This window comes from Aulonocara sp. 'chitande type north' Nkhata Bay, linkage group LG20 (assembly GCF_057382095.1).
Source record: "Aulonocara sp. 'chitande type north' Nkhata Bay isolate Kocher_YH1m ecotype deep benthic linkage group LG20, A_spYH_male_GT1.1, whole genome shotgun sequence".
NCBI lineage: Eukaryota > Metazoa > Chordata > Actinopteri > Cichliformes > Cichlidae > Aulonocara > Aulonocara sp. 'chitande type north' Nkhata Bay.
Window position 1 is genome coordinate 13,216,402 of NC_141363.1, and position 17,418 is coordinate 13,233,819.

The following is a 17,418-nucleotide window of genomic DNA, read 5'->3' on the forward strand; positions in this document are numbered from 1 at the left end:
TTAAGCGTTGATGTTCAATACAGTAAAACTGTATTAGTTAAAATTCTGAATCTTAATGTAGATGAAGGTAAGTCATGATTACATGTTGTGTTACAGTACAAATTTCACTAATGTGAAGATGAAAATAGACATTTTTCCAGCAGGCAGTGTTGAAAATATGTATGACTGCTGTCAACAAATCTACTGTGCCAAGAAAAAAAAGCCCCGACATGGCAGACTGGAACTTTCCATGTGGAATTAGCTCAGTTGATGGCAGAGGCTATCTGGGGTAAAGCGAGCTGCTGTCCCACTGTGGCACATTAACCTATATGGCCAACTGACACTCAAGTGTTGGATCCTAGCCCTCTCTTCCCTCAGCCTCTAGGGATTTCTCTGCTTTGTGCGTTTTGTTTTGCTTCACACCTTCATGAATTTATGACCCAGAAAAGTTTCCCAGTGGGGATCAGTTCTTCACAATTGCAGAGACTAACAGGGATTTCAAATGTGCTCCACCTTGTTTTGGAATTCACCAGGGCACCACTTAAAGCAACAGGACCCGCATTCGTGATTCATCCTCTCCGTTTGAAAGTCGGCAATTAAAACTAATTAACCCAAAAGTGTGTTTCAAGGCGTTTTAAAGTACATTGAGTGCCATAAACACTGAACTCGATGAGGCATCCTACATGCGTGGATTCCTGCACCAAGGAGTGGAAAAATGGAAGAAGGGATGGCTTTAGTAGACAGTGGGTTATTTCCAGAGCTGTTCAGATAATTCCAAATTTACTCTATGGTGTTTTCATACTTGCGCATGTTGTGCAGACGCTGTTTATAAGGGGAATAGAGTGGAAAAATACAATAAAGAAGTGGGAAATTGGGGGTTGATGTGAGCGACAGAGTGCAAAACACGCTGCAGTGTCATGCACAGACAAATACGTCTTCAACAAGTTTACACATTGCAGGTCAGTCAAGTGTTATGTGTTTTTATGTGAGTTATGTTTCAACTCCTTTGACTGTTTTTAGTTGAGACGTTGAGGGTGAAAGAAATCGGGCCAAAACGACAAGAGACGCGCACAAGATTCAAGTTTGGGTGCAGAACAATGAACCAGCAGAGTGCAAGAAAACTGTGCAGAATAAATCTAGCTGTGAAATAAATGTTGATCTCTTGGCATCCCAGCTATTCCGCTGACTCTCACCTCTGAGGCTGAAGTTTCGCTCTCTCTCCCTTTTTCGCCTGCAGCTTTTCGTTCCACCAGAGCACATCTCCATGCTGCCAGGCTCTCCCTACATCCCTCCATTAATACTCCTCATTTCATCCAAGCCAAAACAACAGATGCTGAAATGTCGAAGTGTCTTCCCTCCACCCGTGAACTCACAGAATAGTGGAGGGGAAAAAAAAAAGAAAGCATATTTAATTTTTAAAATTTATTTATTTATATTTCCCACATAAAAAGCCACTGACACCTCGTTCTGGATGTAATAACGAGGATGCCATGTAAATAATCTGCCTTTTTTATTTGTTAAACTAAAGTTAACAGTTCGTTTACACGTTAACATTTTTTTGAACAGTTTTTTCCGTGTTTTTCTCCAGCTGCTGTGTTAGTGTGTAGTGGATAACTCAGCATGGTTTAGTTTGGAGTGCTTTTTGCAAATAATCTGGCAGATAACAGAAATGGTTCTCCCTTTTTTATTTTTCCAAGACTGGCAACATCTATTACAGTGGTATTAATTTGTATTAGTTTCCAGTAGTGAATCGCTGAACCTGAAAGAAAACCTTTAGTGGCCCTTAACTAAACATCTGTGAGTGCTTGTATATACAAAAAAAAGACAAGTGAATTCAGCTTTCTTTTCAATAAATATTTGGGATGGCAGTTATTTTTAAAGCCATGAAGCATCTATATTTACATATATTTACATTTTCACTTACATCTCTCTATTTCTTGGCATTTCTTCCCAAAGGCTACTATAGCAAAATCTGCAAACAGTTCAATTGAATTCATTTCATTTATATAGCACCAAATCCCAACAACCGCTTCCTCAAGGCGCTTTATATTGTAAGATAAAGACCCTAAAATAATACAGGGAAAACCCCAACAATCACACGACCCCCTGTGAGCAAGCACTTGGGAACAGCGGGAACGAAAAACTCCCTTTTATCAGGAAGAAACCTCCAGCAGAACCAGGCTCAAGGAGGGGCGGCCATCTGCTGCGACTGATTAATGGTGATGGGAGGATGACAGGATAAAACACATACAGTGGGAGTGAGAGATTAACAATAAGTAAATATTGAATGCAAAGTGTTGCATAAACACACAGAAGTTCCACAGAGGAGAGGCCTGAAAGCTGAGAGGATGTGCTATCCATACACTTTGTGGGTAGAGCGCACAGCTGGATAGCGGCTAGAAAGTGCTACAGTAAATAACGTCTTGATGCCTGCTCAATCATCCAGGTGAGGAAATCCCAAAAGTTGATTCTGTTCATCCGGATGTAGCGTTTTCAGTGGGAGAAACATTTTGACGCTCATTCAAGTGGCGTCTTCAGTCTCCTGTAAATAATATGCATGTAAAATACTAGAATTTCACTCAAAAGAACTGGAGCACAGCCAAGCTAGCCATGTTAGCTAGGCTTTAATAATACCAAAGTTGGAATGAAATATGAGTTATACATATGATTATGATTACCAGTATTATCTTACATTAGATTATATGGGGATTGACTCACTGTTGGAGCTAGCCTCAAGTAGCCGTTCAAGCAACTGAAGTTTTTGTCTGCCCAAAAGGTTGCTGCTTAATTAATCCAGCTCCTTCCCCAAAAGAATACCTTGGTGGGAGATGAATAGAGAGAACTCATTTGTGTGTCTTTTTTATAACTGTTTCATATTGCAGTGTCATGGCTAAATCCCTAAATTAGGTTGTTGTCAGAATACACCATTCAAAAATTCTCAAGGCTGAGCGTCAGCGTTTTGTCAGGGTTTTTGGAACATTGGCACAAAAACTACTTGTGACAAATTAGTCTTTGGTATCTTGTGCTTATCTAATTAGATTAGTTGTTACACCAACTGCAGTAATATTCTGTCTTTATGTGCATGTGACAGCATGCACATGTGTGTGTGGGTGTGAGATGCAGATGCTCGTAGTTCTGTTGCCATTAGAGCAGACTGCTCTGCCAGATGTCTGCACTAAGTCCACTTTGTGTGTGTGTGTGTGTGTGTGTGATGGCAAGGAATGTATTGCCTCTGCAAGACAACCACACACACACACACACTATAACACATACAAATGCACATTTAGCTACAAAGGATGTGTGTGTATAGGTTTTGTCTGTGTATTTGTGCATAAACAGGTCAAACATTCAAGTGTTCCAGTCTGTTAGACAGATGTTTAAGATCCCCACTGCACCCCCCCCTCCACTGTCACACGAATACACACTGTCTTTCTCTCTGCTTGTTTGTCATATGCCCTGAAAAACACACACACACACACGCACTCTGACTCATTAACAACCAATTAGAGAGCAGATATTGGCTCAGTGGGGAAACCGAAAGGCCAACCATTGCTGTCCTGCGCTTCCAACGCCAAGTCACAACAAATACCTGGATGTAGGCCAGGGTAGTGTGTGTGTGTGTGTGTGTGTGTGTGTGTGTGTGAGTGTTGTTTACTTCTGGTTTCAAAGTTTGGCTGTCGCATCTCATACCCTTTCTTTATTAAAAAAGACAGAGGCACGCTAACCCCGCATAATTAAATGCGTTCTTTTCGCCTCTGCAAGTCTTGTTGTTCATTGCATCAGCCAGCACGTCTCTGTAGTACAACTCTTGCTTCGACATTATCGTTCTCACATGGGAAAGAGGCACGAACTGTGTTTAACATATACATGCAGAAACACACGCACACACTCGCGTGTTCTCCGCGGGATTGGAGCGATGTGTTTATGCCACTGTTGGATGAGGAGATGCTTGAGGCATTAGGCTCTCTGGAGAGCATGTTGACAACATCTTTCTCTGTCTCTCTCTTTCTCCCTTTCAGTTTACCTCAATCACTGTCTCTCACTCGCTCACTTCCTTCCCCTGTCCTCTCGTTGTGATGAGATTTTTTTAGTGCTCCCTTACATCTCTGCAAATGAGTCAAATTGGAAAAAGACAATCTGCTCACAATTTAAGTTGATTAGACGGTTGACTCTTTCACTCTCAGTATGTTACTCAGAGAACTAAAGAGCGTGACAGAGAGTGGGGAGGAGACTAGTGCACATATTTAACACACCATCAGTAAACAAAAAGTTCCCTCACCTTAAACTGATTCTTGGAAGACCGGGAATAGACTATATATAAAAGATGGATGTCGCTTCTGGGGAAGTAAATCCAATTTGAAAGTTCCTCAAAACTGAATTGTTGTAATGGACAGCAGAGGGCAGTCGTGGGGTTGCAAAAAGAAGCCTAAAAATATAGAAGTTAAAGGGAAAACAATACTACAACTCACTTGACCTATGACCTCAAGAAACATTTCTTAAGGACTTCGTCGCTTTAGTCAGTTCAGTGGCAAAAACGCTCAGCTTGACGTTTTGCAACACGACTTCGCTATCCAGCGAGTGAGCTGTGTCCGTTGTTTATTTACAGTCTATGGGAAAAACAATTATCCATGCGCCTGCTTTCAGATTTAGCTTAAAAGGGTCGGCACGTGGCTGAAATTGAGCCAGCTATGTAGACGACACACTCAAATGCTGGTCAACCCAAACAGGCACAAATAGAAAAAACCTGAGCCTAGCGCAGCACATTCCCCCGGCACTTAATGACCAGCTGCGAATAAAAATTTCCTTAGAGTAAATCAATGGAAAGTCATAGCAAAGGAGCTGTTCTCCATGCTTCAGAGGTTGGCTGTAGCTCACCCTGACTGCTGCTTCTCATATATTAGCATTCCAAATCTATAAACAAGCATTTCTCCGAACAGCAAATACTTTTTTTTTTCTCCTCGCAACTTTTGAAAAACCCAGTTTAAAGTTTATTTAACAAAACGTAGTTATTCTGAAGGTAATTTCAGAAACTACTCAGTCTGCTGCACAAGAAAAATATGACTACTTTTTGAACTTGTTTCTTTTTTTCATTCAAACAAAGATTGTTGCCAATTACTACCTAGACAGGAAAGAGAAATGTAATAAGAGTCTTTTTGTTAAGCAGTAGATGGATTTTCTTTTTTTTTTTTTTCATATAAATTGTTACAAGAGTCTATCAGGAATCTGAAAGTACCATTGGCACAGTAATAAAAGTTGTAAAATGAGTTTTTTAAGAATCCCTATTTTCTCTATAGGAGAGCCGACTGTTTACCACTGCAATGTGAATCTTATTCTAACATGTTTGAGGGAAAAACTTCAGGACAGGCTTCTTCAGGAAGGAGAAAGCACACTGCGCTGATTACGTTGCATATAGTGATCCTGCTACGTCCACTGTGAATTACACGAAACCTGCTGCTGTAGAAGCAGACCTAAAAGAACAAATATACCTACACCCCACGTCAATTTTTGTTCGATCTTCAAAATCGATGTGTTCTAAAGTATGCTTGCCAGATACTTTTCACTATGTGTGACATTGAAATACACATTCTAAATACAAGTATTTACAAATTGAAAGCAGATGCTGCAGCCTTAAGTCTGCAGACAAAGTACTTGTAAGTGAGGAGTCAGGAAAAAAAGGCAAACGACAAACAGAAGTGGAATAGTTGTTTTACGATTTGTGATTGCGTGTGTGTGTTTGTGTGTGTGTGTGTGTGTGTGTGTGTGTGTGTGTGTGTGTGTGGTCGGGGGGTGGATGGGTTCACTGTAGCTGTGGTGAAGTTGGTAACATGTTCTTCCCAGTGCTGCATACTTTCGAACCACAGTATGGTCTCTGCTGTTTTTTTCTCTCTCCCTAGTTAATAGGCAGTTTACAGGGCGGGATCTAAACTCTCTCTGTGTCTGTCTTCCTGGCTTTAGGCTCATTAATGGCGACAAGAGTGCTGTTGACCCCTGAGCCGTCCCCCATGTCTCTCCTCCCTATCTCCCCTCTTCTGTCCTTTTCCCCCCTCTCTCCATCTCCTTTCCTTTTCCCCTTATCTCACTTGCCCCACTCTTTCCCTCATCACCCCATCATCATTCACCCAGCAAGAGTTTGGCAGGGGTCTGTGTGTGTCTATGTGTGTGCGTGTTGCCAGGGGCCAGCGAGTGCCTGTGTACAGCAGAGGTCTTTGGTAAGGACAACACAGGGGACTCTGTCCTTGTCTAACCCCCTGGAAATAGAACAAAGGTGTGTGGTTGTGTGTAATAATGCTATGTACGGTGTCCCGAGTATGAGCTATAGCTAGTAATATTAATAGCATGGTCAGAGGTCCACCAGGCCAACAGGGACAAGCTATATAGAGCCTATAAACGCACTAATAAAAGACTACAGCAGGTCACCTTATGTTAGGCACAAGTGAAGGATCGTTGCACTGATTTACACAAAGTGTGGTGTAATCGTCCAGGTAGGGATAGCAGATTAAACCTAAATTAACATGAAGTTAAACATGAAAGATCCACTGCATGTATGGAGGACAGTGACGATCTTAAAGTACACATGGGAGTGAAATAAGACACGCAGGAAAAACGCGCAGTATATAATTATAATAATCTGATCAAATTCAAATTCAAATTTTATTTGTCACGTACACAGTCATACACAGTACGATATGTAGTGAAATGCTTGGACAACTGCTCGTGACCTAAAGAGAACAAAAAGGAAAAGGCTATGAATAAGATAGGAAATAAATATGAAAAATTAAAAAGGGTAAATTTAACTAGGAAGGAATAAAATATAAATTAAGGTTAAAAATGAAATAACTGTACAACACAAATTAGAATGAAGGGTAAATTTAACTGGGAAGAATAAGATAAAGATAAATATATAAATTAAAGTTGAAAATAAAATAACTGTACAACAAAATACACAATACACAATATAGAACTATATAAGAATGTATGAAGAAATATAAATATAAATAAATATATACACAATAACAGCAGCTGTACAAGTATTAACCGTAAATGAAGAATATAGTGACCAGTGTTGTGCAAAACCAAAGTCCAGAAAGTCCAGTGTGTGTGTAAGAACTGTATGTGTGGGTCAGTACTGTGTGGTGGTGTGATTGAGAGACCGTATCGCCTGCGGGAAGAAGCTCCTCCTCAGTCTCTCTGTGTTGGTCTTCAGGGAGCGGAATCGCTTTCCTGACCTCAGCAGAGAGAACAGTCTGTTGTTGGGATGGCTGAGGTCCTTCACGATCTTCCTGGCCTTGGTCCAGCACCGCCTGCTGTAGATTGAGTGCAGGTCAGGGAGCTCGGAGCGGATGGTGCGCTCAGCTGACCGCACAACCCTCTGTAGAGCTCGTCTGTCCTGCATGGTGCTGTTCCCGAACCAGGTTAAGATGTTTCCCGCCAGGATGCTCTCTATGGTGCACGAGTAAAAGTTCCTGAGCACCTTGGAGGGCAGTTGGAAGTCTCTCAAGCGTCTGAGGTGGTAGAGACGCTGACGGGCCTTTTTCACCACGGTGTTGATGTGACAGGACCATGACAGGTCCTGCGTGATGTGAACTCCGAGGTATTTGAAGCTGTCCACTCTCTCCACTGGGCACTCGTTGATGACGGGGGTCTGGTAGTTCCTCTCCTGCTTAGTGCTGAAGTCCACTATCAGCTCCTTTGTCTTACTGACGTTTAGAAGGAGGTTGTTCCTCTGGCACCAGTTCTCCAGATTCCTAATCTCCTTCAGGTAGGCCGTCTCGTTGTTATCAGAGATCAGGCCCACCACGACGGTGTCGTCAGCAAACTTGATGATGGTGGTGGAGCTGGTAGTGGCCACACAGTCATATGTGTACAAAGAGTACAGCAGGGGGCTCAGAACACACCCCTGGGGGGCTCCAGTGCTGAGAGTGGTGGAGGCTGAGACATGTCCGCCCATCCTTACTGCCTGTGGTCTGCCAGTTAGGAAGTTGGAGATCCACAGACACATAGATGAGCTGAGTCCCAGATGCTCCAGCTTGGTGGTGAGTGTGGAGGGAATTATGGTGTTAAATGCAGAGCTGTAGTCTATGAAGAGCATTTTAACATAATTCCCCCTTCTAGTGTCCAAGTGAGTGAGTGATGTGTGGAGGAGATGAGAGATGGCATCGTCTGTGGAACGATTTGGACGGTAAGCGAACTGTAGTGGGTCCAGTGTGTCTGGTAGTGAAGAAATGATGAAGTCTCTGACCAGGCGTTCAAAGCACTTCATCACTACTGAGGTGAGGGCTACAGGGCGATAGTCATTGAGAGAAGCAGGGTGGGGTTTCTTCGGGACAGGAACAATGATGGACTCTTTGAAGCATGTGGGGATCACCGACTGAGATAAAGAGATGTTGAATATCTCAGTGAACACAGGAGCTAGCTGGTATGCGCAGTCTCTTAGGATACGACCTGGGATGCCGTCTGGTCCTGCTGCTTTCCTGGTGTTCACTCTCTTGAAGGCTCTCCTTACTTCATGCTCGGAGATGACGAGCACGTTTCCGGTGCTGGCAGTATCTTCCTGTCTGCAGCCGTTAGCGCCGCTAACACTAGCATTGTTGGAGACCTTAGCTGCAGCCTCGAAGCGAGCATAGAAAGTGTTCAGCTCGTCTGCCAGAGTCACGGCCGCGTTCGTCATACCGGTTGTTGGTGCTTTATAGTCCGTTATTTTTCCTTAGTCCCCGCCACAGGCTCCTAGAGTCACTCTGTTGGAGTTGTGACTCTAGTTTCCTCCCGTAGCGCTGCTTCGCCTCTTTCACCGCCCTCCGCACGTTATATGACGCGGCTTTGTACGGGTCCATGTCCCCCGTCATGAGTCCCGTGTTGTAGGCAGCGGTGCGGGATCTCAGAGCGTCGCGGATGGTTTTATCCACCCACGGCTTCTGGTTGGGAAACGTTGTGATAGTCTTTGTCTCCACGGTATCATCCGCTAGTTTCCCGATGAATCCCACAACCGCTTCCGTAAACACGTTGACGTCATCGTCGGAGCTGTTTCTGAACATGCCCCAGTCTGCGTCATCGAGTGCGTCCTGTAACGCGGCCACCGATTGATCCATCCAGCGCGCGACCTTCCTCTGAACCGGAACTTCCTGTTTCAGCCTTTGTTTGTATTTTGGCATGAGGAAGATGTCTGCAGACATAGCAAACATCAGATTATTATGATGGCATATTCAAACTGCTAGCAGCTAATGCTCTTTTAAGTGCATGTAAAACACAGTTCTGTTATAACCGATGCTATAGGAGCACATACAATACTTCCCAAGTGGTCGCTGTTGTTGTGTTTCACCCTTGAAGACACTCTTTTTAAAAAGGCATTTTTTATAAGCTTGGCATCCATCAGCTGCAAAGCAGCACAGTGTTGCTCTTTACTGATAGCTTCTACTGTTAATGTATTGGTGGGTACAAGCAGACGATCATTTAAATATGAACATCAGACTCGTTTCCATCATAATGTGAAGCCATGAAACCCTCATAGTGGACAGACCCTGTAAGCTAGCATTTCTGTTGACCTTTGATTAGTTACAGTTTGAAAAACTGATGATGCACCGACACCCGATACATAACTATATCGATTAAAGAGACTTTTAGCTTAGTATGAATGGAGTCACAGTATGCTCTGTAGCATTAACGACTGAAGTCTAAATAATTAAATGTGTGTGAGGATTTCTCTTTTTCTTCCCTCGTGGTTTTGTATCATGTGCATTATTATGCTTTAATTAGGCTCTTAAGTCACTTTCATATTGGTGGCTGGAAATGCTTCGGCTTCTCCTTAATGAGTAGCTGCGGAGGAATGATAAAGTAGGCAGACTATAGGAATTACATGTCTACAAGGCACACAACAGCTAGCAGATGTCAGGTCTGTGTGAGGCCACATTTGTCTGCAGTGAAAACACGTCGACTGAACGCTCCACTGTGCCTCAATCTGAGCTGTTGACTCTATGGTAATGATGCAAGTCAAGCTAAACATAACAAACCATTAGCGTCCTCAGCATGCCGACAACAGCGCTGGGAAGATGGTGATCTCGCTTCTGTGTGCGCGAGCTTGACAGACACTGGGAATTCATCAGATTAGTTTACAAGTATGGGCCGCCCAGCATAAATAAATCCAGACTAAATGATGATATTATAAGCTGCTATTATAAACAGTTCCTACATGGGCATCAGGTTAAACTTTGGGCTTGCGCGAAAGATAGCTGATGGCTTTAATATGTGTTACTATTTACTAGCACTGCTTCTGACACATAGGTCATTCCTCTGACCCTTTACAAGTGCATTCAGTTAATTATTGTAACAGTGGATCATTGTTCTGATAAAGCTGTTACGGGAAAGAAGGAAGAAAAGGTGGTCTCGAAAAGCTGCAGGCTTGTGAAGGGGGGGGGCATCCTTCAGAGACAGACAAGATTTCCCAAAGGCCAGTTCCTGTGGAAAAGAAAAGCTACGAGGGAAGTATTTGAAGGAAGATAAGGGAAAAGAGACAAGAGGGAAGCAGAGGAGGATAAGCAGGGTGAGGAGAAACTAGAATAGGGGAAAAAGAAAAGAAGAAGTGAAAAAAGGAAGTGAGTGAAAGAAATGAATGGAGGTCTAGTTCTGCTGTCTTTATCAGGGCAAACTGTGTGGCAGAGACCCAAGGCCAGGGTTCACACTGTCACTGAGCCGTGACCGTCTGTGTCCATTCGCTCTTTCTCCTTCTTCCCTCTCCTCCTGCCACTTCCCCCTCTGTCCCCCTCTGTAATTCACTTCTCCTTTTTTAATTTCCTTCTCTCCCGCACCTTCATATCTGTCTTCATCTTCTCTGCATCGCCTCGCTTGCTTTTTTCCTTTTCCCTTTTCTTCATCCTGTTTGTCTCTCTTTGCCCTCTTTTTCTCGCAGAGCAGCTCCAAAATTGAGAACATGTTTATGTAAATCATACAAAAGCCAAAGCTGTTGTGTGTGTCCCTCCCTCTCGCCCTTCTCTCACTCACTTTGTCACTTTGTGTCTTTGTTCACTGAAGTTAAACTTTGCCATGTTTCTGGCTGCCTTTGAAAGTCTGGTAGAAGGCAGACAATGACCGCCACAGGCATTTTTCTCAGCCCCCCTTTTTTCTTTTTTCTTTTTTAACCTCGCTACCTCACACACAAGCGCACGCTCCCTGACAGCTTTGCTGTTTTGGAGGGGTGGGGTTGATTGATTAGTCTCTATAGTGACGATACGTCTTGTAATGAACAAGAGAAGGCTGGCATGTTAATTTGTGTGGTGTGGGAGGCTTAATCGTCATCGTGTGTGTTTATGTGTGAGAGTGTGCGCATTGTTCTTCTTTGTGCATGTATTGATATATTGCTTTTTTCTCCTCTTTTATTATTGTTATTGTGTTCAGTTGGGTCTGTGCGTGTACACAGTGCATTACATCCGTGCGTCACTGTCAATATGTCCCTCTGTGTTTTGAGGCAGGATGATTTAAATATCACCAGAGGTTTTTACATTTTTTTAGGCAAATAATTATACTTTGTGTACCCAAAAGTGAACATCCATCCTTTCATCTGCCTATTTTCTGATGCTCATCCTGCGACCAGGTCGCAGGTCCAGCAGCCTAAGCAGAGAGGCTCAGACCTGCTTCTTCCCAGCCATCCTCTGTGGGCTCATCAACCACAGGAGGTGGTGTAGAGCTCAGGTGTGATACGTGTTGGGTGGCAGTCAAGGGCAGATGCCTGGTGGTTCAGTTGCACATCCATGATACTGATGAGCCTGGCTATCTGGACAAAAATGAACAAGTAGCAGAAGCAAATAACTAGCTAACATCCGTCTATCCATTATTTTCTAATTATCCCTTTCATGCATGAATTATGACAACCTCAATCCAGATTTTTTTCTTAAGTATTTTTATTCATCTTTAGGCATGAAAAAAGATTTTTGAACTTAATTTTTTGAACATGTACTTTTCAAAGAGTTTTTTTACATGTCCAATTAGGTGGACAACATCACCTTTGGAGTGGGTGGCAGGGTATGGAGTGACACATCAGTGTCCAATGTAGTGGTTTATGTGCAGAAAACAGCCTTTGAATAGCTGTCCACTGTAGTGACAACTATGCGTGAAAGGGTTATACAATTCAGGATCATGGGGGTGGGGGGTACACGCTAGACACGTCCCCAGCAGTACAACTCCACTAACTCCACTAACTGCACGTGTTTAGACTGTGAAAGTACCTGGCTCTAGCTAACAGCGTCTTGTATAAAGTAAGACAAACTCATGGGTGAGAGAAGAAAAGCTAATATGTTCTTACTTTTATTCATGCTGTCCCTTCAGAGACACAGGAAGCTGTGAAGAATTGGGTCAAAACTGAACAAGGTTAATGAGGTAATATTGGCAGGCTTGGTTAGTATCCATAGACAGCTTAGGTGCATCACTGACAAACAGATGCCTACTAATTAGTGCTAGTAATTGGAAAACAAACTAATACATTTAGCCACACAGAAAATTATTAGCTGCCAGATACTTGCATTACATTCCTCCAAAGTGCACCAATGTTTTTGGTTGGTGCATTGTTTCTAGCATTACTTCCCCCTCCACCGGTTGCAGCAGATAGGAGTTCTTCGTTCCAACTGTCGCCAAGTATACAGTATAAATCACGCTGAGGTGACTGTTGTTGTGCTTTGACGCTTTATCGATAAAACTGAATTGAACTGAATAGTGTTTTTTTTTTTTTTTTAGGATGAACTTCTGTCTAGATGTGTGTGTGTGTGTGTGTCTTTCTCAACGTGCTTCTCAGCGCGTGTGATGTTACAGTAGTGGTGCATATGCTGATCATCACCGTTACGCATGTCAGAGTGAGGTGAACCTTGTGATGCGACACATGGTTTTAATGACATGCCTGTTACACAGACTCACCTTTCCACTTGCGCCGTATTCATAAATCAGGCTTGGCATATCAACATATCAGTGTAGCGACGAGGCTATACAAGACACATTGATTATGATATGCTAATCTGACCTATAATTTACTTCCTGTCATTTCCCTCCTCCAGTGTCCTGCTCATGTATTCACCCTCCCCTCCGTGTTTATGCTTACTCCATTTGATTTACTTGTTGTATTGGCTTGTCTACTGATAGAAACTACACTGGCAAAGCAGTAAGAGATCAATATTTTAAACATTAGCAATCAACTGTTCATCCATTCAGGCCGTACTGAGATACTTAATTACTTAGTTTGACATCACATACAATGAAATAATCAAAGCCTGTAATGGAAGGAAACACACCAAACACAGAGGCATGAACTGGCTTTGTGTGGCTTTTGGCCCTTAATGAGATACACACATCCCTGTCAGCCTTGTGTCTGCCATTTACAACAACATCTCAAAACAAAAAAAGTTCAGGAAACTGGAGTCAATTTTTCCAGTGACATCCAATAATTTTATACCATTTTCTCAGTAAATCTGCCATGGCTTGGCTTCACTCCAGGAGCCATAAAATTTCTGCTAAGTGCTGGAGGGATTGAAATCCTCCTCCTTCTTTAAGAATTAATGTTAGTTTAACAAGAGAAGGGATTTAGAAAGTGTTAATGGTTGAGTTAATGGCTTTCTCTCCCTCTCCACCCCCCCCTCCCCCCCACCCTCTCTGCACAGCCGTTACAGATAGACGACAACTTCTGCGGCCAGGACTTCAACCAGCCTCTAGGGGGCACCACCGCCATCGAGGGCATCCCGCTTTATGTGGACAAGGACGACGGCATGACCTCCGTGGCTGCTTATGATTACCGTGGCAACACAGTGGCGTTCACGGGCACTCGTAGCGGACGCATAAAGAAGGTAGGCTGGAGTTTCCGAAGCACCTTTACATCCTCGCAGATCTGTTTAACACAGAGACTCTTCGCAAAGACAAAACTCAGTGATGTTTCAGTGTGATTTGGCTCAAAGCTTCTCAGATCTCACCACATATGCATTCTATAATATGAAAAAAAAAGGATCAGATACAAACATTTCACCTGACAGTGGTGTGGTGTGAAAGGAAACTAACAAAATGTGACTAAAACGGGGATTTAAAGGCTCTGGTAACAGTGCAGGGCTTGTGTGTGTGTGTGTGTGTGTGTGTGTGTGTGTGTGTGTATACTGCATGAGTATGCGTGTTTCATGGACTATAGAAAAGCATTTTCACTCTGAAGCAATTTTCTGTCATTTTCTGATGTATTTTCAGTGGTCATTGGTTTTGGCATCGCTGACAAATGGCTTTATCATCAGCGCTCAGTGTAGATATCAGCTTTGAATGTGCATGTGTATATATATATCAGTGTAGCGACGAGGCTATATATATATATATATATATATATATATATATATATATATATATATATATATATATATATATATATATATATATATATATATAAATATATATATATATATATTTCTGTGTCTGTAATGGCATTTTGTGCTTGTTTTATTTTGAAATAGCTTTTCAGTGATTTGCCATTGTCACTGAATGCTTTTGAGACATACCAAATAAGACATATACATTAAAAAAAAAGTAAAGCAGCAGTTTCTGGAGAAGTGCGTTTTCTCCTGCAGAGCGAGCTTGTGTGTGTGTGTGTCTTTGTGGAGGATGTACAGAGTGGAGCTTGTACTGCTAGACAAACTGGAGCTGTGTGGTTTTTATCTTGCTGAGTTCTTTTGTGGTCTAGTCACAGGATTGTCAAAAGGCAGTGAGAGTGTCTGAGTGGCTATAAGGTGGGTGCAGATGATTTTTATGTGTCTCCTGAGTACCTCCGGTGAAGGGACGGGTGAAGGAAACCTGTGCTTTGCGTGTGCCTGTGCTCAATCACAGGCTAGCAGTAATTTCCCGCCGTGTTCAGCATAAGAACATCACGCTATTTCTTTGTGTACGTGTATGCGTGCACCTGTGGGTCTATAATAATGCTCCTGAAGTACCCGTGTGGAGTGGATCGCATGGTGCGTGTGCCAATCAGCTGCTCCTGAGCCTTAGCTATACTTTCTCTTTTCTCCCCCTGCTCGTCATAGGAGTGCGTCTGTGTCATCAATACTACCGAGGCTGAATAAACACACTCAGGTGAAGATAAAAAGTGCATACACACAGAAAGTAAATGAAAAGAAATGTTAGATTGGCATTTCACTCTGCGTCGCATTGAGCTTTATGAAGTTTCAGACATTTCTTTTAGTAGACAAGCATCATTTTGCAGCTGCTGATGTCTATTTTTTTATTTTTATTTCAGTGGGCGACGTCTTTAAGTTTGCCTTTTACTTTTTGTCGCGTCCCATTAAGCTCAGCTCAGATGTTTTAAAGATTCAGCTGCTGCAGTTTTAGACACATATTTGACAGCTTAAACAGGAGGCCTGTGTGTTTCCGCAGCCTGTGGAACAGCCTTTGCGACGCTGCTGTCGACTGCTTTTATATAGGCTTTGATACTATGCGCACACTCTCACACAGACCCACACACGCCTCCTTACACAGCTTCCTGTCACTTGAGTTTTGCTAAGTCGACTGAAACCTAGCCCGCTAGTCCTTGCAGCCTGACCCCTTGGACTGTGTCTGCGGTTGTGCAGACAGATGATTTGTATGTGCGCTGAGACTGTGGGGGTCAGCAGATCCTGGATGATATCCCGCTGATCGGAATCCCATTTCCTCTCAGCCGCCGTGTCTTCCTGTGCTTTGGGGATGGAGGAAGGAAGGTGAATACGACGGGGTGGAGGCTGCCAGTGTCCTCACACACAGATCAATGCAGATGCTGCATTAAAATGCTGTTGTCTATATGAGCGGGATAATGGCGAGACGGGATGACAATCACTATAAATCAACAGCAATTCAAGCTACAGCCGGGTTATTGGGCTTTTTCATTAGCCCGTGCCCGCTAAGGCTTTCCTCGCGCAGGAAGTGATTCGTTTTAGGTTTAAATAAGGTCTTTTTGGCTAAATTGGAGAACAGCTGTTTAATGGCTGAACTTGATTTGTGCAAAAATAAATTCTGGGGCGAGGGAGAGGGGAATAGGACTGGGATTAGAACGAGGGAGGGAAAGAAAGCGAAGCTGAGGCAGCAGATGGAGAGAGATGGTTACAGGCCGTGTGGTTTTATTGCTATTCATTGGAAGTTAAACTGTGCTCCTTGGCCTAATGAAATGTAAAGCTGCATTGTATTGATGTACACACACACACACGCACGCACGCACATACACACACGCTCCTGCTCATTAAAATTCCTGCAGTGTGACTGTTGTTGTGTGTGTGTCTGCCCCCATGGACGTGTCCCGGCTGCTAGACTCTGTATTGATTGATCTATGAATATATAATCAGTAGTGTAGATCTTAAATGGAGCCAGTTCATTGGATAAGCGTTGGTACAGGTTTGTGTGTGTGTGAGGGAGAAAGAGAGCTATGACATAAGCCAGGGTTAATCTATGCTGCCTTTCATCAGCAAAACTAATCAAAATGTCATGACTGGCTAAACACGTGGCATGTATGTGTAAAAAAAAACAGTAGCCTTGCTCGTGGGCCACTGGCTTTCTTCTTTATAGGTTCTGACTGTGCCTGTAAGAACTAATTCTGCTTTATTAGCCGACCTTGCTGACTCCGGTTTTCACCTTTGAGACGTATTTATATAGAATATTTTTGATGGAAGTGAACTGCTGATTAAGGGCCGTGTGTCAAAGTGAAAGCTCTCTTTGATACTTAATGGAGCTGTGGGACCGTGATTAGGTTCTTAGTGTTTTGAAGGTCCCTCCCTCAGCCTGAGTGTATTAAGTCATTTCAGACGAGGCTCTGGCTGAACTAGCTGTGTTTTTATTGAAACATATCTTTTTTTGACTGATTTACAAAATTCTACTCTTCATAGCACTGAGAATGATCTCCTCTCCACGTTAGCTCAGCCTCTGGCACAATCAGAAAAGCTTTTTTTCTAAAGGACCTGGAATTACCTGGCGTTCCACAGGAACCCATTCTGGGCCCAGTGTCATTTCCTGTTTTCCATGTTTCCACTGGGTCTAAGTAACATCAAGAACTTCCATGGCTACGCTGATGACACAGGTACACTTCGCTAATATCAAACTGGACCCCATTTTCCTGCAGAACTGCCTTAATTATTTATGGCATCCATTCAACATAGTGCTGGAAACATCCCTTGGAGGTTTGTGGTCCATATTTACATGAAAGCATTACACAGTTGCTGCAGCTTTATTTGCTGGACATCCATGATATGAATCTCCCTTTCCACAAAATGTCAAAGGTGCTCTATTAGATTGAGATCTGGTGACTGTGGAGGTCATTTGAGTAGTGAACTCATCATGGTGAAGAAACCAATTTGGGATGAATTGAGCTTTGTGATGTGTGCACTGTGGTCACAATGCGATGGATGTGGGGGGCTGCAGTATTTAAATGATGCTCAGTTGGTACTGTTCTTAGCCGACAGCAGTGGCACCCAGCATGGTCTT

At 43.1% G+C, this 17,418-nt stretch overlaps 1 protein-coding gene across 2 annotated transcripts in view; it reads left to right on the forward strand.

The window, feature by feature from the left end:
* Positions 1-17,418, forward strand: part of LOC147305288 (plexin-A1-like) — a 317,652-nt gene that overhangs the window by 66,201 nt on the left and 234,033 nt on the right. For both annotated transcript variants that reach the window (XM_086277276.1, XM_086277277.1), the window contains exon 3: positions 13,611-13,793. In XM_086277276.1, the coding sequence (XP_086133402.1) occupies positions 13,611-13,793 (183 nt within the window). The remainder of the gene's footprint in view (positions 1-13,610; positions 13,794-17,418) is intronic.